Source organism: Onychostoma macrolepis, chromosome 22 (genome assembly GCF_012432095.1).
Source record: "Onychostoma macrolepis isolate SWU-2019 chromosome 22, ASM1243209v1, whole genome shotgun sequence".
Classification (NCBI taxonomy): Eukaryota; Metazoa; Chordata; class Actinopteri; order Cypriniformes; family Cyprinidae; genus Onychostoma; species Onychostoma macrolepis.
The window spans coordinates 14,460,102-14,480,607 of record NC_081176.1 but is presented as its reverse complement, the minus strand read 5'-3'; the positions used below and the strand labels follow the sequence as shown (position 1 = coordinate 14,480,607).

The following is a 20,506-nucleotide window of genomic DNA, read 5'->3' as shown; positions in this document are numbered from 1 at the left end:
ACCAGTTCAGGTTTATTACAGGAGACATAAAGTAATCACTAGTCTGACGCTGAAATATTACGCTAGATCACTAATTCGCCATCGTATGCCATCAACTGACTTCTGATGGATGTTATAACAGTGGAAATGTATAGCAGCTATTATGTATATTTTGCATTTTATATTTATACTATAATATATAAAAGTTTGTTTACACTTACATAAAAATCCTATATTTATTTATTTTTAATATTTCCCCCCATATTTTAGTGATCTACATTGGTGGATATTGGTATATTTATATTTTATATGTATGTTTTGTATTTAATAGGCTATTTATATTACAACATAAAAAAAATATACTTTTTCTTTTTTGTTTTACACACCAAAAAACTATTTCTATGTTTGTTTGTTTTTTCTCCATATATTTAAAAATAAATAAATAAATACTTACCTACATTGGTGAACTGATAAAATGACGGATGGATGGTTGGCTGAATAGATATGTTTTAGAAACTGAAACTTGTTTTTAAAATCGTATCCAGTCATGATTCATGGAAATATGTGAAAATATATGCATGTTGATATATTTATTATTTATATATTCTAGAAAGTAAATCCCAAAAACCCTGCATGGATCTTATTTATTTATTTATTAATTTGTTCGTTAGTTAGTTTGTTTGGTTACACACAAACAAACAGTTCCTTTGTTTAGATATTTTCCCCTTTTTTACAGTAATCTTTTTGTGTATGGATGACCAGATTTTCATTCATGATTCATTAAAATGTATGAAGATGTATAGAAGATGTACATTTTTATATTTATATATATAAAAAATATATATTATTATTTATTGACAAACACATTGAAAATCCAACCCACTCCAAAATCGCGCCTGTCGCTTTAAATGTGGGACTCAGCCTGTGGAATGCGCCTCACGTCCCATAATCCCGCGCGGCGCAGAGCTGGGACAGTCAATCTACATCCAGCAGTCGCGATTGGCGCTGCTTTTTTTAGGTTGCCAGGTGATGTGTTGTGGGTTTTTGTGGGGCTGTCATAGAAACCAGAGTGATGTTTGAGGTGATGAGCTCGAAACGCGCGCCAACGGCTTCATAAGCGGTGAGTTTGTTCAGAGCAACAGGTGTTTGCTAACAGAGCTAATAAACACTGAGCCGCTAAAACACGTTCAAACTCTCTACAAACGCCTGCTTTTTTACTTCGCGTGTGTAAATGTTCAGCTACAGGTGGCTCTGTTTAATTTTATAACTGACAGTTGCGTTAAATAACTGAAGGTTGGCTCAGTTGCTGGCTCTGGGGTCAGCTGGCCATTGTGTTGAGTTTCATTGGCTAGTCAACCAGGTCAGTGTTATGCAGGACTTCAGGAACTCCAGCCGCACTAACAGACGTTTTGTTTATCATACACGTTCATTTATTTATCATAGTCGTTAATTTGGCTAATTACAATACTTTGAGATGATTGTGTGTAGCACAAATATTTAACATGGAAACATTACAACGGAAGACCCAGCTAATCAATAATGACGCCAAGTTGCCAGCAGAATGAGTTGCTAAGGTGTTCTGGCTGGTTGTTATGTGGTTGCTAGGGTGTTCTGAGTGTTGTTGACTGTTGTTTGCTATTTTTATTGTCCACCAGACAAAACTAAGTCTAGTAAGTTATGAAAGTCGGTTTCAACCTAAAACAAAAATAAAACAATCAAAAAATATGTAGTAAAAGTGATGAAATATAAAGTTTCACAAAATCATAGCATTTGTTTGAATATATTTTGGTTCTGTATAAATTTAATTATAATACATTTATTTTTTTTATTAAAAATGGCATTTATACTATAAAAGTAAGATATGTTATGTTGTACTACAGTTCATGACAAATGTTAATTATTATCTATTTTGCAGTGCATAGTAATTAAAATAATGCATCATAATGCATCTGTCTGTTATATAATAATTATTGTAAAAAAAAAAAGTAAACCGTTAAATAAGTTTTGTTACTGCACAAAAATAATACATTTAAATATACATTTATTTTATATTTTTGTCTATTTAAATTAATTGTTGTGTAAAATAATGATTTATATATTAATATATAATATTACATTATACTTTCATTATTTATATATATATATATGTATATGTTAAATTGTATTGTATTAAGTATATTATTTAATATATTTAATATTATAAATATAAAAGTATATTTTAATACTTTATTATTTAAAGTATATAATTTAATATTTACAATGCAGATAATTTTTCCTGCAATAACAGAGATGTAGAACTGATTTGAAGAAAATGATTAGTATAGTATATCAACAGACATGAATATTTTAAATTATTGTCATTATTTATTCCATTATTTTTATGCAAATCTGAAAAAAAAAAGAAAAAAAACGTAAACTACTAATTACTAGAAGTGAATATTAATAGTTGAAATTATGAAGTCTGACAAAATCATACATTACAATATTTTGGTTTTGATTAAACATTAAATTTGTTTAATACAGCAACGTGTTGAATATTTCATCTTATCTTATCAATGGTTAATTCAGTCTTGCATTGTTCTGAAAATTGTTATTTTGTGATACAGAAGCTGGAAACAACAAATATGAGTCATTTAATACTCATTGCTCTTGACAGTGTAATTCTTGTGGTTTTGTTGATGTTTCTAAGCACTTTTGGTCTGTTTTTGGAAGAATAGTGGTGTTTGAGATCCTCCTGTCCTGGTGGAGCTGTCCTAAGCTGGACGGTCACATGCTGTTAATTGCGTTTGTCCAGATTCTCCTCGTCTGCATGCCTGAGCGCGGTCAGGTGCACCGTCCCCGGCTCAGAGCGCGAGATAACACCCTGCGTTCGGCCCACGTTCACATTCCAGCGGGCGGATCATGTGATGTGATAACAGGATTATGAATGATCCTCGTCGAGTTCCTGTTCCGTTTTCAGCCCTATTTGACGTTCCAGATAGTCATTAGATGTTTGTTGATCTTGACGCTAAGCTGAATGTGCTTTGAATAAAGCCTGTCTCTCGACTTCCTTAATGCTGGTCACAGGCAGAAGTGTTTGATTTCCGTATATCACTAAGAATTACAGAGGTTTGCTGAATTGCTAAAACAAATGGGATTTTGGAATTCTTCAGTTTATGCTGGTCTGGATGCATTCGAAGGGTTTACTTGAACTTAATTAAATGTGATCTGCTAGTTTTATTTTCTAATATAATGTTTATGGTTCTCAAAAAAATTTAAGAGTATTATTTAATGATTTTACATTTGAAAAAGAAAATTTGCTTAAATATATTATTATTTTTTAATTATTAATTAACATGATGATTATTAAAGAATAGAGATCAGTGTTTCCCATTCATTACCTAGTCTGTGGTGGCCCGCCACAGTTTCATAATAAACCGAAAATATATACTCTTCATTATAACATAAAAGGTCTTTAACGTTGTGTTTGTGTCATTGCTTTCGCAAAGTGTCCGTCAAACGAGCTAAGCGTAAATCAAGTCTGTTTGAGCTGCGTGTTTCAGAGCCAAGCGCGCACTTTGCGCACGCGATCAGCTCGCGATCCGGTTTTCCGCGTCTCAAAGCGGCTCCTTTCACTCCCTGCGTCCCAATTTGCATACTATCCACCCCCTAAATAGTATTGAAAATGACTAATATCACATTGAATTTAGGATGGATAGTATGCACAGTGAAGTCTGTTTTTGAATGTGCTGTGAGTTTAGCGCGCATCCGATAACACAACGGGCTCCAGTTACGCTTTTTCACATCAGCATAATTTTTAACATTTTAATGGGCAAAATATTTTGCTAGCTTTGAAATGAGATGCGTTTGTAAACCTCTTTTTGCAGAAGCTGGAGTTTTCCACCAAAATAAAAGTTCATAGGTTTGTTTCTTGCAAGCAAGGACTAAAATTAACAGACACGAACAAAGAAAATATTGTACAGGCAGAGCAAGCTCACTGTTGGATGGATGAAAAATATAAATATTGCGGTGGGGGTTTATATGAATCTATTTCTGAAGGGAATTGATTTTTTTTTTCCATCTTATCACTGCTCTTCCATAAGCGCCACCTGCTTTCAGAGAGTGAAATTCAGCCTGTCTGCTGCTTTTGTTTTATGCAGGTTTTAGCATAATTTCACAAAGCTGAAGTCGGTCAATTCTGTTTTTGCTTCAAATGTTGACATGATGCAGTCAAATAAAAAAATTTAAAAAAACTGCTCATGCTACACCTACATGTAGCATCATTGTTTGTATCGTGATTAAAATGCAGTGGTTGATTCTAATTTCAAATTGCTTTTTTTTATTTTTATTATTATTAAATGTGTTTAGTAGTTGTAGTAGCAGCAACTGCAAAAACAGTTTAATGGCCAGGAAAAAATGTTTGTGACTGGTAGATTTTCTCAAGTCACCAGAAAATTTAGTTGTATCGTGATTAAAATGGCAGATGTGGCAAAAAGTTAGTTTTAGGCCCTGCTTGCATGTGTAGAAATTAGGACAAAAGTATTGTAATTTCCCTACTGTAGAATAAGGTAAAATAATATACCTGTGAAATATTCATTTTCATTTATTTTACAGTGTAATTGTTTTCCAATATATGGCTATTGCTGTCATTGGAATAATAAAATACATTATTATTATTATTATCATCATTATATTCTAATTTGTTTGGCTTCCAAATTCACCGGTGTGAGTGTAATTTAGACTGAGACACTATATCACAACTAAAAAGAGGTTTGAGTCCCTCTTTAAGTGTAAGTCAATTCACCAGCTTTTTTCTTTAAGTTTGCACACTGAACCTGTGTTGGAGTTCTTAATTTTGAACTCTCAAAGTGCACCACATAGATTAATTTAACTTTAAAATGTACAAAATTTTCTTCCTGGGGGGCCTGCCCCCGAACCCCCCTAGAGGGACCGAGGTCCACCCACCACAGTCTCACAAAATCCTGTGAGAAACACTGAGATCAACTACAATTACATTTTATGATTGTTAATAGATCATCTTTGTGTCTGATAACTGATATGGAGAATAGTTTTTTTTTTTTTACTTCTGTTTTATTTGTATTAATTTGTGTGCATTAGGCTATTAATATTCCAATATAGTAACATTATCATCTAATATAATTAAGGCCATGGTTTTGTCTGATAACTGATATGGAGATTGTATGATTATTACTAGATCATTTTTGTGTCTGAAAACTGTTAGATTTAATTGTTTTTACTTCTGTTTAATTTTTAATAATATTATGCATTATGAATAATCTAATCTAATAATTATTTTTAATATTATAATCTATTATAATATATATTATATTATTATTATTATATAATACTATAATAATATTTTTAGCTTATGTAATTAATGCCATGTTTATGTCTGATAACTGATATGAAGAATGGATATTGTTTTTGTTTTTTCTGTTTTATTTGTATTCATTTACATTATTAATATTCTAACATAATAATTATAATATAACAATATTGTTATCTAATATAATTAATGCCATGTTTATATCCGATAAATGATGTGAATAACAGATTTTTTTTATTATTTTTGACTCAATAACTACATGATATTTATGATAATTATGCAAAAAAAATACTTATGAATTATTTAATTATTAATAACAACTTATAAATTAATTATGAATATTTTAATATAACAAATCATTTTTAAAAATCCAGTAGTAGTTTAATAATAATAAATATAATTATGATTATTGTTATTCATGCCACTGTTTATGCCGAGTTGTTTCATGATCTAAATAATGCAGTGGTCAAATTTATTTTCATCTTTGTTTTGAACTTTTTAATTAATCTACACTTTTCTTACATGAGTATGAATTAGGGCTGAACGATTAATTGCATTTGCGATAATATTGCAATATGAAAAAACGCGATTTTTCAACCGCAGAGGTTGCGATTACATTGTCACGTGACACGCGAGAGTAAAGAGGTGTGTTCTACTTGAAGACCGATCGATGTATGGCATCAAAGTACGCCGAGAGAAAGCATAAGGAGACGTCCTCCGCTCTGTTATAGCTCTCGCAGTACTTTGATGAGACACCGATAGGTCAGCGCTGCTTAAAGTCGAACACATCTAAGCAGTCTTCAGAGAAAGCATCAAGTTGGCAGTGTTAGACAGTGTTGCCAGGTCCGCGGTTTGCCTCCAACAACGTGATATTTAGCCCCTGAAATGTGAATCTTACCAGGGGAACCCCTCCAAAAAAGGTGTATTTTAGCTCCTGGAATTGTGTTTTTTACCGGTGAACCCCCCCTCGAAACACGATTGGTTAGTTTTGAGTAGCAATTGGGCGGTTTCCGTTGTGAAAACCTGGCAACCGTGGCATGCTACATGCGGAAATGTTTGAAAGTGTATATCTGAATGTAGTCTACTTCAAAACGGCAATTTCTTATTTATTTAAAGTCTGTCTAAAGTTAACAGACAGTGTTTAAAAAGTGCAATCCCCACATGTTTACATTGTTTATTACAGTGACTTTGAATGACCTAAATACTGAGTGTGGTAAAGCAACAGATTTGTTTTTATATTTCTGCAATCTACTTTAGTTTGTGTGATTTGTTACTGACTTTCATAATAGGCCTAATGTTTACACCAGGTTTATCTGTCGGTGCTATATGTTGTCATAATTATTACATGCTTACAAGGCTGGAAGTTCAACAAATCAGTTGATATACTACTGTGATTGTAGTTGTTAAATAAAAATGTCATTCATGTCAATTCATGCATCACCTAATTTCATCATAACATATTGGCCTGGCCTACAGAAAAGAACATTTTATGTTTAATCTATCTAATGTTGTGTTGGTCATACTATACAATGATTTATTGCTTGTCTTTGTTGAATAATACAGAACACAAAGAGCTTTAAAAAATAATTGCATATTAAATTGCAATCGCAATATTGTTAAAAAAAAAATCGCAATTAGATTATTTTCCAAAATCGTTCAGCCCTAGTATGAATGATTGTTATTTGGTTGTTGAGTAATTATCCAAGCAGCGTGCTATGGCTAGATGCTAGCAGTTATAAACTGGAGGGACATTTTCATTTTTGAGAGCACTGTATTGGATAAATTATAAATGCCCTTGTGAACTGCATGAGAAAGAATTAAAATACATTTAAATGCATACGTCTACTGGAAATTCAACATTCATGCTAGCATTTCATGCAAACGTCCTCAAAGCCAATAGTCATGGACGATTGGATTTTATGTCACAAATATGTCAGTTTTCTTGTTTCTATGGAATAAAGTGTCTTAAAGTTATGTTGCAGGCCTATAAAATGAAGTTTGTCAGATGTCAGTGTTTTCTCCTCTGGAGGTCCTGTGAAGCAGCAGGCATTGATCAGAGCCTCAGTTTGCTGTGTTTCTATTTAGGTTCATAGCTAAATGGATGGAATCGTTCACTTTGCGGGGTGAAAAGTGGAAAATGGCCTGCAGGGACGCGGCAGAGGTCTTTTTGAATGGATAATGAGCACTTCTGAATGCTCTTTACCCCCGATAAACATGCATAGATAGTTGGTTTGCTGGCATTATCAGTTCTTTTTGTAGCAAAAAAAAAACCTGTTTTATATCCGATTATGCTTTTAAATACAAATATCTCCCAGATTTATTAGTGCGTTTCAACTGTTACTTCTTTGATATTCTTTTACAATGAAAGCAGCATTGTGAAACATAACTGTCGCGTAGTGTTACGACATCCGCCCCTGTTCTTCAAGTCCTCCCCTTCACATGTAAATTCAGTTTACGGGACAGTCTGATAAACTGGTTTTGATAAGGAAAGCACTAACCTGTCCCTCTCTCCACCGCTGTGATCTGTGTTTGGACCTCAGACTGCGCCGTCAACGTCCACAAGAGCTGCAAGAACCTGCTGCCTGAGTGTAGCAGCAAAAACAAGGTAAGATTCGTTCACATTTAGACTTTTAGTGGAACAGACTTCACTCTGTTTGTTTGAATCAGATGAATTCGGTTCCTACAGAGAATAAAAGAGTTTATCTTTGTTCAAAGGAGTGGCAGGGTGCGCTTTGTTGTAAATGATAAACTAAGCCAATCACTGTGTTAGTAAAAACGTGTTTGTTTGTTTTTCGCAGTCAAAAGACTCGGCGCATAAGACATTAAACGCTGCAGCTCAGTCGCATAGTCAAGGTAAGCAGTTTTAGCGACTTATTTTTTGTGTGTTGTGTTTGATGTTCATTGATTAGATGATCAGATCAGTGTTTGTTTACTCATGTTGATGCCAAAGACTTTGTGAAACATTTTCGTAGTAAATGTTTGTATGTGATACTGAAAGTAGTTAAACTGCAGTCAAGTCGCTGTTGAAAAACGCGTAAAGGTAATGGGGGTTAATATTGGATTTGTTTAATGGGGCATTCATTTATTTAAGGGGACACTGTGGTTTCAAATCAGGTTATCTGAATTGTTTTCACAGCAATTGAAACAAGTTATTTTCACTGAATATCACCAATAAATCCAGAAGACTTAGTAATGAATGATAAATTTGATCAAATATTTAAGAAAAAAGCATATTGTTTTACATTTGTTTATGCTATAAAATTGTAATTTAACTGTAAATTGTCACAAGGGCATCAGGATTGGGAGTCAAATGAATCTGTGAATCATTTTTGTTAAATTGCTAAATCATTTTTGAATTGGTGAATCACTGTTGAACTGGTAAATCGTTTTTTTAATTTGTGAATTGTTTTTTGCATCTGTAGATCCTTTTTGAGTCAGTGAATCATTTTTAAGCGAGTAAATCATTTTTTAACTGGTTCATTTGAAATATTCACTCGAACAAATCAATACAGTAAATTCAATTTCCCAAATGCTTTGTTTGTGAGAGAGTGGACGTGTGTTCAATTGCATGTGTAACAGTTTTATTATTAATGTTAATATTAATATTATTAATGTTTTGAATTATCTTTTTATTTTTATACTTTCATTTTTATATTTTACTTTCATTTTAGTTTTTGTTTTAGTAATTAGCTTGTCATTTTCTTTTGTATTACTTTTTTTTGTTTTCTGTTTAGCTTTTATTTTTAGTAATTTTAGTGCTTCAACTTAAATATTTTATTATTTTATTAATTTATGAATTGCTAAATGCTGTGGTAGTTTAACATTATTAATTTATAAATCTAATATTTATATCGTTTTATTTCTGCTTCATTTCAATGAAAATACTGTCATTAATTACTCACCCTCATGTTGTTCCAAACCCATAAGACCTTCATTCATCTTCAGAAAACAAAATAAGATATTTTTGATGAAATCTGAGAGCTCTCTGACCCTCCATAGACAGCAACGCAACTGATTCAAGGCCCAAAAACGTAGCAAGAACATCATTAAAATAGTCCATGTGACATCAGTGGTTCAACTTTAATGTTATGAAGCTACGAGAATACTTTTTGTGCACAAAGAAAACTAAAATAACAACTTTATTCAACAATTCAACAATGCGTTTCTGTCTATGGAGCGTCAGAAAGCTCTCAGATTACATCGAAAATATCTTAATTTGTGTTACCAAGATGAACGAAGGTCTTTGGACCTTTCTTTCGATAGGTTTGGAACGAGATGAGGGTGAGTAATTAATGGCAGAATTTTCATTTTTGGGTGAACCATCCCTTTAACAATAACAACACTGGCATAAAATACTGTATACAAAAGATAATGTACTACAAATGAGAAGTGACTGGTTAATAAGCACCAGTGACTGATCTCAAAAACAACATTTTCCTCAGTCTTTCCACTGCTAATCTGCTGTTTAGTTCAGTCTCACAGCTGCACGAGGAGCTTGTTTTGTTTAACGGACACTGGGCGGCAGATGCTGATCGGAGTCCCCTGATACCAAATTAAGATCATCTGGCTGTTGTTCTCGTTTTCACCAGCACTCAGAGAAGCACTTAAGAGGTTAATCACACTTCTCCAATTAATTACAGCACAAATCTGATCAAGATTTACTGCTCGTGCTGAGGACTGAACACATTAGACAGCTGCACAATTCACTGTTGTGCTTAGTAATGGTAGTAGAGTAGCATTCAAGTAAGTTGACTGCGGCGACTTCTTCCTTCCCAGTCATTCTGTTCGTCTTGTTTTGTAAGATTGTGTCATGAAATAAACCGGATGACCCTCTGTCTACAGAAGATGTGAAGTTTGTTAGTGTAGTGCAGTGCGGTGATTTACTCCTGAGCTCTGGACGTCTCGTTTAAACAGCTCCCGCTGTGACCCCAGTCGAGGTGGTAATTGCTTTAAGACGAGCGGATGTAATGCTTCACTTCCCAGCGGAAAACATCTGGAAATGTCCTGCTTCATCCAGAGCCTTCTGAAAGCACATCTTCTTATAAACGCATAATGAAAGGAATATTGGTAATTTTACCGCATTTATGTCTGCATTGTTTATATTGCTGCTGAGATCGGTTAGCTTGAATTCTGAGACCTATTTTAATTCTGAGACAAATTTTATATAGTTGTTTAATAAATTTTAAACTAGATGAGTTAATAACATTTTTTAAATGTATTAAAATTAATTAAAAATACACTATTTAATGTTTCCATAATTTAATCATTTTTAAAATAAATAATAAAATTAATTTTGTAATGTAATTTACATATGCATAGACTAATAAAGTTAGAATACATTTTTTTAATGGGTTTTAAAGGTTGAGTTTTTGACACTTGCGCATTAAAATATGAAAGGTATATATTATTTTTTATTATTGTAATAATTGTGTATTATTTTATATATTAAAAATATAATTATAAAAAGTAAGTTTCTTCAAATTGATTAATATAAAATATATAAATATAATATTTTTGTAATAACGTTACATATATTATGATTATTCTAATTTTATTTAATATGGATGTAGAAAAGTTTGTTTATTATGTTTGTTTAATTTGCTGCATGAGCTAATGAAGTTAAATGTATTCATATTTTTAATATAAAATAAGTGTTATTTAATAATATAATATTCTATATGATTCATTTATAATGTAAATAAGTATTCATTGATAATATGTGTGTGTGTATTATTCATTAATAATATATTTTATATAAATATAGATATTTATAAAAACAATGTTAAGAATGTATTATATTTTTACAATTTTTTACTACTACTATTATTATTATTACATTTCATATTTTATTACTGCATGTTTATTGTAATTTTATGAAATTTAAATGCAGCATTTTTCCCCAAAATTACATTTTAGTAGATTGTTTATTATATTTAGCAAAATGCTAAAAGCTAAATATATTAATATTTCTTATTATAAAAATAATTATTTATTATTCATAAATATATAGGTATATAGAAAAATAGATATAAGTTTTTTATTTAAAATGTTTAATAAGAATATTATTATTATTATTAGCTGTCAGGCTCTCTCTGGAGATAATGGATCTTGATTGTTTACACGCTCACACTAATCAGACGGTGAGACAGACTCTGTCAGGCCTGTTGCATCAAAACCTCCTCCGGCTCAACAGGACACTGATGGGAGGGAGGCGAGGAGGAAGGCACATGCGTGATTTCTAGAAGCCTCTCTCCACTTTATAAAAGCCACTGTCTTCCTCCCCATCAGTGTTTTCTGATATCCAGCGTGGAGCAGACATCATGGCACTGGCTTTACCCAGAGTCCGTGGTTCTCAGAGGAAGAGCGCTCGAGTCCCGGTCTCCTGGGGTCTGTCCCATAGGCTCGGAGTTCGAGTCTTGCTCCATCGTGACATACTCACCTCCCGTTTCCTCGACTCGATGCCTCGCTCGTTTCTGAGGCGCTACTACCGCACTGACCAGTCTCATTTCTCTGCAGCTCTGAGGGACTCCTTCTCTGTCCAGACCCCCGTCGATGGCTCGTCCCAGACCTCTCGCTGTGCTTCAGGTATGACTGTTCCACCCAAAGGACACAACACCCAACCTGCCGCCTCCAGCAACCCTACGGGCAACCGCAACAACAGCATCGGGTGAGTCAGTTTACACAAGCTTACGTGTACAAAACCCAAAAAAACAAGATATATAAAATATATATATATATATATATATATATATATATATATATATATATATGAAATATAAAATATATATATATATATATATATATATATATATATATATATATATATATATATATATATATATATATATATATATTAGGGGTGTAACTGTACACAAATATGACGGTTCGATGCGTACCTCGGTTTTAACATCACGGTTTGGTATGATTTCGTTACAGCAGGGGGAAAACTAAACTTTTAAAAAATATATATAAATAAACAGTGGTTTACTGAACAAGTTGCTCTTACTTTAAATACATTCAGTTATAGTTTAAATTTTCTTAGTGATAAAAATGTTCCTCAGTTTATGCTTAGGGAACTCTTTTACATCATAAAGTTACAATTAGGCCTAACAACTTAACCCAAACTTAAATGTAATTACTATTTATTTTTAAATAGATGATCAACACTCAACTTAAAAAAAAAAAATTGTATACAAACATGTAAATTGCACATAATGCAGTTTTTAAATTAAATTTATTATAAATAATAAAATTTCTAGGCTATTTGTTAAATATATTCAATTACACACTGGCTGTCATAGCATGTTTCATAACAGATTAATTTTAACATGCATTAAATAATTAAGACTAACAGGTTTAGTAAAATATAATGAGTATATGGTGTAATATTTCGCGAAATGCTCCTCTCTAGATTTAATTTCTCTAGTGAACTAAAGAGCTGTGGACACTGATGACTTGAGGTAAATGAAATGCTATGTGACATTTTATTTCCACGCTGTTTTGTTGATGTCTTTCTGTGGTTGAAACACTGATTGAGCAATTACACGAGGCATGAGATGTTAAGTCATGTTTATTCGCGTTAAAACTAGTAGTACAGAGGAAGGAATGATCGCGTTCACTCGCGCTCTGCTCTGCACAAGTCTGCGGTGCGTCACGGCTCAGATACAGGAACCGGAGCTGATCGCGGCCGCTTGAGTCAGTGCTTGTTACACATGCGTGCGAACCGAAAGACCTGTACCGAAGCGGTTCGGAAGAATCGTGTACCGTTACACCCCTTTATTTATATATTATATATATATATATATATATATATATATATATATATATATATATATATATATATATATATATATATATTTAAAGTGCTATGTTAAAACTCATGCATGCACAACATTGTCCAATAAGGTCCTATTTTTACATTATAAACACAATATAGGGTTATACTGTTAATGCATACAAAGAAAAGAAAAAACATTGATTTATGGTATTGGCAATCATAAAAACTCAATAACAAATCAAAAGAAAAAAAAAGTAGACAATTAGTATAAGCCAAATTACACCGATATTATATCAGAATGACAATTTTTTTTTGTGGAAAAATGCATTTATAAAATTAAAAAGCGGCTAAAATTGATAGATTTAAGGTACTTATAACTTTCAGTCTTGGTCATAATACTAATAATATTTAGGGATGCATTGATCCGATACTCAGGATCGGTATCAGCTCCGATATTGGCATTTTCTGCCGGATTGGGTATCGGTCAGACGAGACCAATTCAAATCCGATATTTGTGCGTATACTATTGTGTTATTGTTAAGCCCCACGAAAGCAACAAGTTACGAAAATATCGATAGAATAATGACACTGACATTAAACCTGTCAACATCTCATCTGACCGCAGATACTGAATCGGGACAGCGACCTTTTCTCAGGCACTCTTTACTTAAAGTGCATCTGACAGACGTGTCAACAGCTTTCATGCTCGTGTTTTAAAAAAGTCTGCATCAGGAAAAAAACATTTAGAATTACGCTTTTTGTTGTTTATGTTGTTTCTTTGGCTGCACACTCGCGACCCACTCAGAACGGTTGGGCGACCCACTTTCTCTGGCAGCTCTATCACAGGAGAGATGGATGAGGTTGACGCATTCAGGATGAAGCGCCCCACTGACGACACCGTATCTCTCGCCTCCACCACGCCCGAGTCTCTAATCGTTGAAGGTGAGGGCTTGATTTTCAAAGCCAAAACATTGAGAACACCCAGAAAGTATGATAAAGTGGCATAGGTAATTTATGACAGGGGTTTTTGTAAAGCATTGAGCAACACTTTGTACTGAGTTTTATCGTTACTGTGCACAGATGCATATTACGCCACAGTACGAGTGGAACTGGAAGCCATCGCACATGACTTCGAGGTGGAGTCCTGGAATCTGGCTGTGGATCAGCACTTCTTGAAGAAACATTCAAAGGAAATGATCAAAAGACAGGATGTTATATACGGTTAGTGTTGTTTAGCTACCCACACTGCTTTGAGAACTTCAAAATAGTGTTTCCAGATCTTCTCTAATGCGTTTCCTGTCTCCTCCAGAGCTCATCCAGACGGAGATACACCACTTGCGGACGCTCAAGATCATGCTCCGCGTTTACGCTCGAGACCTGCGGGAGGCGCTACAGTTGGACGACAGGAAGCTGGACTGTCTGTTTCCCCGGCTGGACAGCCTGCTGGAGCTGCACAGCCACTTCCTGTCCCGCCTCCGGGAGCGTCGCACAGAATCCCTGCAGCCGGGCAGCGATCGCAACTATGCCATCCAAAAAATCTCAGATATCCTTATATCCCAGGTACATGCCATAAATTTAGCACCATACTTCCTGCTTCACACTTCCTGACCTACATTTCCTGCTTCCTGTTGTCACCCTTTTGCCCTATGCTTCCCACCTCACATTTCCAGTCTTCTGGTTCTTGCTTCAAACATCCTGATTTCGCCCCACACTTCCTGCTGTTGGCATTCTTCCTGCTTCACACTTCCCTACATTTCCTGTTCTTACACAATTTCCCTAAACTTCCTCCATTACATTTCTTGTCTTACGCTTCTTGCTTCAAACATCCTGTTGTTACATTTCTTGCCCTACACGTCTTTGCTCACATATCCTGTTGTTACACTTTCACATTTCCTGCTTTTATAATACTTCCTGCTTCATACTTCCTTCCCTATACTTCCTCCTTCAGACTTCCTGTCACCCCAGTTTTTCCCAACATTTCCTGCTGTTGGAATACCACCTTCCCTACATTTCCTGCTTTATACATTTCCTGTCATACAATTTTTGCCTTTAACGTCCTGCTTTGCATTTCCTGTCTTGCACTTCCTACTTTAAACATCCTGTTTTCACATTTCCTGCCCTACACTTCTTGCTTCACATTTCCTGTTTTACACATCCTGTCTTTACATTTCCTGCTTCCCACATTCTGTTTTCACACTTTTGCCACCCTCTTCATGCTATTGTAATACTTCCTGGTTCACACCTCGTACCCTGCATTTCCTATGTTGTTTCCTCCTCCTTTCACGCTTCCTGTTTCACATTTCCTATTTCACTTCCAGCTTCAAACATCCTATTGTCACATTTCTTGCCCTACACTTCCTGCTTCACATTTCCTGTCTTTCACTTCCTGCTTCATACATGTTGGACAGGAAACTTGACAACAGGAAGTCTGAAGAAGAAAATATTGAGAAGGAAGTAAGAAACGGGAAGTTTTGTTTGTGTCTGGTTTTAGTTTTCCGGAGAGCTTGGAGAGCGAATGAAGGAAAGTTATGGGGAATTCTGCAGTCGGCACACTGAAGCGGTCAACTACTACAAAGAGCAGCTGCAGAGCAACAAGAAGTTCCAGAACCTCACGAGAGTATGTTGAGATCTTATGTGGCTAACCTTTGCTAGGTTGTCTTCAGCGCTGCTTTGAATCATTTTCCCCCCTTATTATGTTTCAGAAAATCAGCAATCTGTCAATAGTGCGGCGGTTAGGCGTTCCAGAGTGTATCTTGCTGGTGACGCAGCGAATCACCAAGTATCCTGTTCTTCTGGAGCGCATCCTGCACAACACAGAAGGTGGGTTGTTGCAGTCCAGTGAAACGATCCAGATATGATGGATTTGCAAGGTTCTAAACGCTTTCTTCTCATTGCAGCCGGGACAGAGGAACATGAAGGATTAGCGCAGGCTCTCAATCTAATCAAAGACGTCATCGTTCAGGTGGACGCCCAGGTCAATCTCTACGAGAAGGAAGCGCGGCTCAGGGAGATCGCCTCCAAGGTGGAGCCCAAGTCCCTGGGGAAAATCAAAGATGGACGTGTTTTCCGGAAGGAGGACCTTTCTCAGGGGCGCCGCAAGCTCTTGTATGAGGGCATGGTCAACTGGAAAGCCGCATCTGGTCGACTCAAAGGTATTATGAGAGTAATAATTCCCATGCATAAGTACACAGCCCATCAAGTGATATCGTTCACGTTGTCCCAAAAACCTTTTGCAACAGTTTTTCCAGAGAACGCAAAAGCATCAAATATATTTTTTCCTCCATTTTTATATATTTTTTTTGTCCATATACATAAGTCTGTTTGGTGCACGATTGAAGTTTGTGATTCTTCTGTTGCAGATATTCTAGCTCTCCTTCTTACTGATGCTCTCGTCTTGTTGCAAGAAAAGGACCAGAGATATGTGTTCTCCACTGTGGTAAGTGCAAGAACTTTGTTTTTGGTTTATACAAGAGAAATTGTTTATCTTAATGCACTCATCTGTGCTGTTTTTCTACTAGGACAACAAGCCATCCGTTATTTCACTGCAGAAGTTGATTGTCCGTGAGGTGGCGCACGAGGAACGGGCCATGTTCCTCATCTGTGCCTCTTCAAATGAACCTGAGATGTATGAAATCCACACGGCCTCAAAAGAAGACCGCAACACGTGGATCACCCACATCCGTCAGGCCGTGGAGAGGTCTGTGTCTGACGGTAATCACATTTGTGTCTGTATTTACTTCTGTCTGCATTTTCTTTAAATGTTCCTCTTTGGCTTCTGTCCATCAGCTGTCCACATATAGAAGAGAGATTGTTTAGCGAGGAAGAGGAAGCCAGAGTTGCCCGGTTTCGAGAGTTTCAAGGTAAAACGCCACACGTAGCTTGTCTTGTAATGACATTCATGGTTTTTCTGCTCATTTTTGATGTTTTTTTTAATGAGGTTTGAAGGATCTTTTGTCACTAGAGGGCACAGTTGAGTTTTCATACTGAAACCTTGCAAATCCTTTTGTCAAAAATAAGTATTTTTAGTGCAAATGCTTATTATTATTATTATTATTATTATTATTATTAAATATATTATACATTTTATATATACTATAATTTACTGAACTATATGATAGTTCATATTATTATATATTATTTTATATTAATGTAGTTATAGTATGTGTGTGTATATGTGTGTGTATATACACATACATGCACACACACACACACACTAAACGTTATAAATAATAATATAAATATATTAATATAAAAATATGTAGTGTGTTCAACTTATAAATGTGTGTGTTCGTATATGTTGTGTGTTATTTATAAAATGTGTAATTTATACTTGATGTAATTTAGTTATATTTGATAAGAAATGCTTTTTTTCAGCAGGGATGCATTAAATTGATTAAATTGAGTAACTAAATTAGTTATTTTTAAAAAAGTTACAAAAATACATTTTTAGTTAATGCTGTTCTATTGACACATTCATCGAAAAAGTCTGTAATAAAATCACATTTTCCACAAAAATATGGTTTCTTGCATTTGCATTTTTGCATTGTTACATTTATAATGTTCTTTTGTTGAAAAATTGTAAATACTATCAATGATTTTGTCTCTCTAACATAATTTACTCAATTTACGACAACTCTTTTGAAGAGATTTTTAACCGAGTTAAGCCAAATACAGTTTTGGACTTTTTATCAAAAATAAATGATAAAAACATGATATAATTCATCCATAATATTTCTCGCCATGAAAATAGCCATAGAAGCTGGAATGGCGTTAAACACACAAACAAACTCTGTCTACGACTCTCTTCTGTAGATCGCCTGACGTTGAAGGACGCTCAGATTGTCCAGAGCCTCACAGAAAAGCTGCAGTTGTTTGCAGATCTGGCTGAATCTGTGTCCGGTTTAGAGGACGCCAGATCTCTCTCCCGTCTGCTGCTGCGGGGCGACGCCTCGGACCTCCAGCAGGGGGAGCAGCTGCTCAAAGGAGCAATTACTGAAGGTAACATGCTAGGTTGATGGCCTGATGAAGCAGTTAGTTTGTGTTAATTGTCTTAAGCATTGGCGTCATGATATAATCTTGTACCTGGTAGCAAACTATTTGAGAGTTAAATGTAGATATTGAAGTATATCACTGTTTCTGTAGTGGAGAACCTGCAGAACCTCCTTGCATGTGGAGCTCGGGAAGCATCTCCACAGACTGAGGGGGTCCAGAGTCCGTCCTTGAGTTTGCTGCCACGCAGAGCGGACACTTTCGGCGGCTATGACAGCATTCCTAGCATACTGCCTAAGAGTAAGAGTCAATATATTAGACAATAATTATACACGTCGCATTAACAGAGATTTTGTTGGCAGTATTTTAACGTAAGACTCATTATCGTTGCATAATATCAGATCTTTTTATCCGTATTCATTGTATATTTTAAAGGCTGTGCATCCCAGTTTGCATACTATCTGATTAGTCTTAAACCATAGAAAATAGCACATTAAAGATTCCCAGATAGCGTTCAAAGTTTACTTTTCTTCATTTTTGATTTTCCTTTGTTGTTCTCTTTGATTTTCTTTTTTCATTTTTTTTCATTAATTTTGTTTGTTTTTGCTATCTTTTGTTCTTTTTTTCTTTCGTTTTATAGTTTGTCACTCTTGTTTGTTTTTGATTTTTACTTGTTTCTTTCTCTTTTGTTTGTTTTTGTTTTTTTATTCATTTGCTGTTTTCTTTGTTTGCTCTTTTTGTTTAATCACTCATTTCTTCTTTTTGTTTGTTTTTATGATATGTTTGATTTGCTTTTTTTTTTGGTTGTTTGTTTATTATTTTGTTTCTTAATGTTGATGCTTTCATTTCTTTGTTCTCTGACCTTTGTTCTTTCTTTCTTTTCCTTCTGGCTTGCTTTCAGTTTGCACTGCATTCTTACCAGACACTTACTCACCAAAGAAACTTAAAATGCAGTACACAAATCATGTTTGAGCAAATACAAGCCATCCACAACCCCCTGTGTTACAGAATATGGTTGATTTGTGCTGTTTATGTGCAGGTCTGCTATGTGCCTCTCCAGTTTAAGTTGTAAATCAGGTGTGTTTGTGTGTTAAATCAGACGGCAATATTAAGAAGAAGGTCGCTGGAGCGGCCAGCAGGTCCAGGGACAGGAGTCAACGGGCCAGCTCTGATCCGCAGCTCAAAGAGGTGTATGCATGCCAGGACCAGGATGAGCTGGTGAGAGAGCACACTCACGCAGGCCTTTGTCCCACAGATGACAAGAACATGGCTGTGTTTACTAAACGAGAAGAATGACCTCAGATGCTTTGGACAGGAATTTTGCTTTTGTCAGTTTTAAACTGTCACACTAGTCATTGTCAGGCTATAGATCTGGCTATAATATAATCATCTATAGATCAGGCTATAGATGATTATATTATAAAATTATATGATTATTAGGATTATATTATGTAGTGTATTATTATTATTATTATTATTATTATTGTTAACATTTAATAATGAATGTATATAACAGTATTTATAATAGATAATAATATATATTTGTTTGTTTATAGTAATGTATATTATGTATATACTGTACGTTAATATATATAAACTAATTACATTTAATGTTTTTAATAATGTAGTTATTTATTTATTGTAGTGTATTATATATGTATATAAAACAATATTGTTTACATAAATTATGTAGTAATGTTTATACACAAATATATAGTATATTTTATATTACATGTATTTATAATATTAAAATATATATTAGTGTGTATTTATATTTTATATTTGTAATCAAATATATCAAATATTTATTAGCAAATATAATTATAGTAAAATATTATGTCAATTTTTAATAGATTATAAAATATTATATTATAACATTTGAACATTAGTTTATCACCATTTTTATTAATGTTGGCAGTTTGTGCTAACAGTGGAATTAAACAAAAATAAAATACAATAAAAAATATTAGTCACGGTTTAATAAAATATGAAAATGAATAGTGCATTGTACTTTTTTAACTCTTTCCCTGCCAGTGTTTTTGAAAAAAGTTGCCAGCCACTGCCAGCATTTTTGATCATTTTCACTAAAATTTTGTGGCCTCTAAAATATTTTTTGTATGAATATCCGAACATGCAATACAAAATAAATCAAAATAAAGAAAAGAGCCTCTACTTTTAAACAAAAAAAGAAAACAAATTTCTAGCTTCAAGCATTCTTCTTTGTCAACACTTTAATACAAGTAAGGTTCATAAATTATGTTAAAAAAAAAATTGAGCCAAAAGCTGACATAATTGCGTTTTTATCAAATACTACATCTGGATCATATTCAGTAATATTATCAAAGCAAAGATGCAGTAGATGGCTTCCATCAGCACTACCAAAGCTTCCACAGTCTTTTACCACTTCCTGGATCGACATTTCATTTGGTAACATT

General features: G+C 34.2%; 1 protein-coding gene across 3 annotated transcripts in view; it reads left to right on the top strand.

Annotated features, from left to right (window-relative positions):
• Positions 1–20,506, top strand: part of LOC131530084 (rho guanine nucleotide exchange factor 18-like) — a 54,123-nt gene that overhangs the window by 18,427 nt on the left and 15,190 nt on the right. For all 3 annotated transcript variants that reach the window (XM_058760203.1, XM_058760200.1, XM_058760202.1), the window contains 15 exons: positions 7,846–7,910; positions 8,104–8,158; positions 11,822–11,972; positions 13,888–14,024; positions 14,163–14,303; positions 14,392–14,642; positions 15,574–15,699; positions 15,785–15,902; positions 15,980–16,234; positions 16,442–16,518; positions 16,601–16,779; positions 16,869–16,942; positions 17,895–18,080; positions 18,225–18,371; positions 19,171–19,289. In XM_058760203.1, the coding sequence (XP_058616186.1) occupies positions 7,846–7,910; positions 8,104–8,158; positions 11,822–11,972; positions 13,888–14,024; positions 14,163–14,303; positions 14,392–14,642; positions 15,574–15,699; positions 15,785–15,902; positions 15,980–16,234; positions 16,442–16,518; positions 16,601–16,779; positions 16,869–16,942; positions 17,895–18,080; positions 18,225–18,371; positions 19,171–19,289 (2,081 nt within the window). The remainder of the gene's footprint in view (positions 1–7,845; positions 7,911–8,103; positions 8,159–11,821; positions 11,973–13,887; positions 14,025–14,162; positions 14,304–14,391; positions 14,643–15,573; positions 15,700–15,784; positions 15,903–15,979; positions 16,235–16,441; positions 16,519–16,600; positions 16,780–16,868; positions 16,943–17,894; positions 18,081–18,224; positions 18,372–19,170; positions 19,290–20,506) is intronic.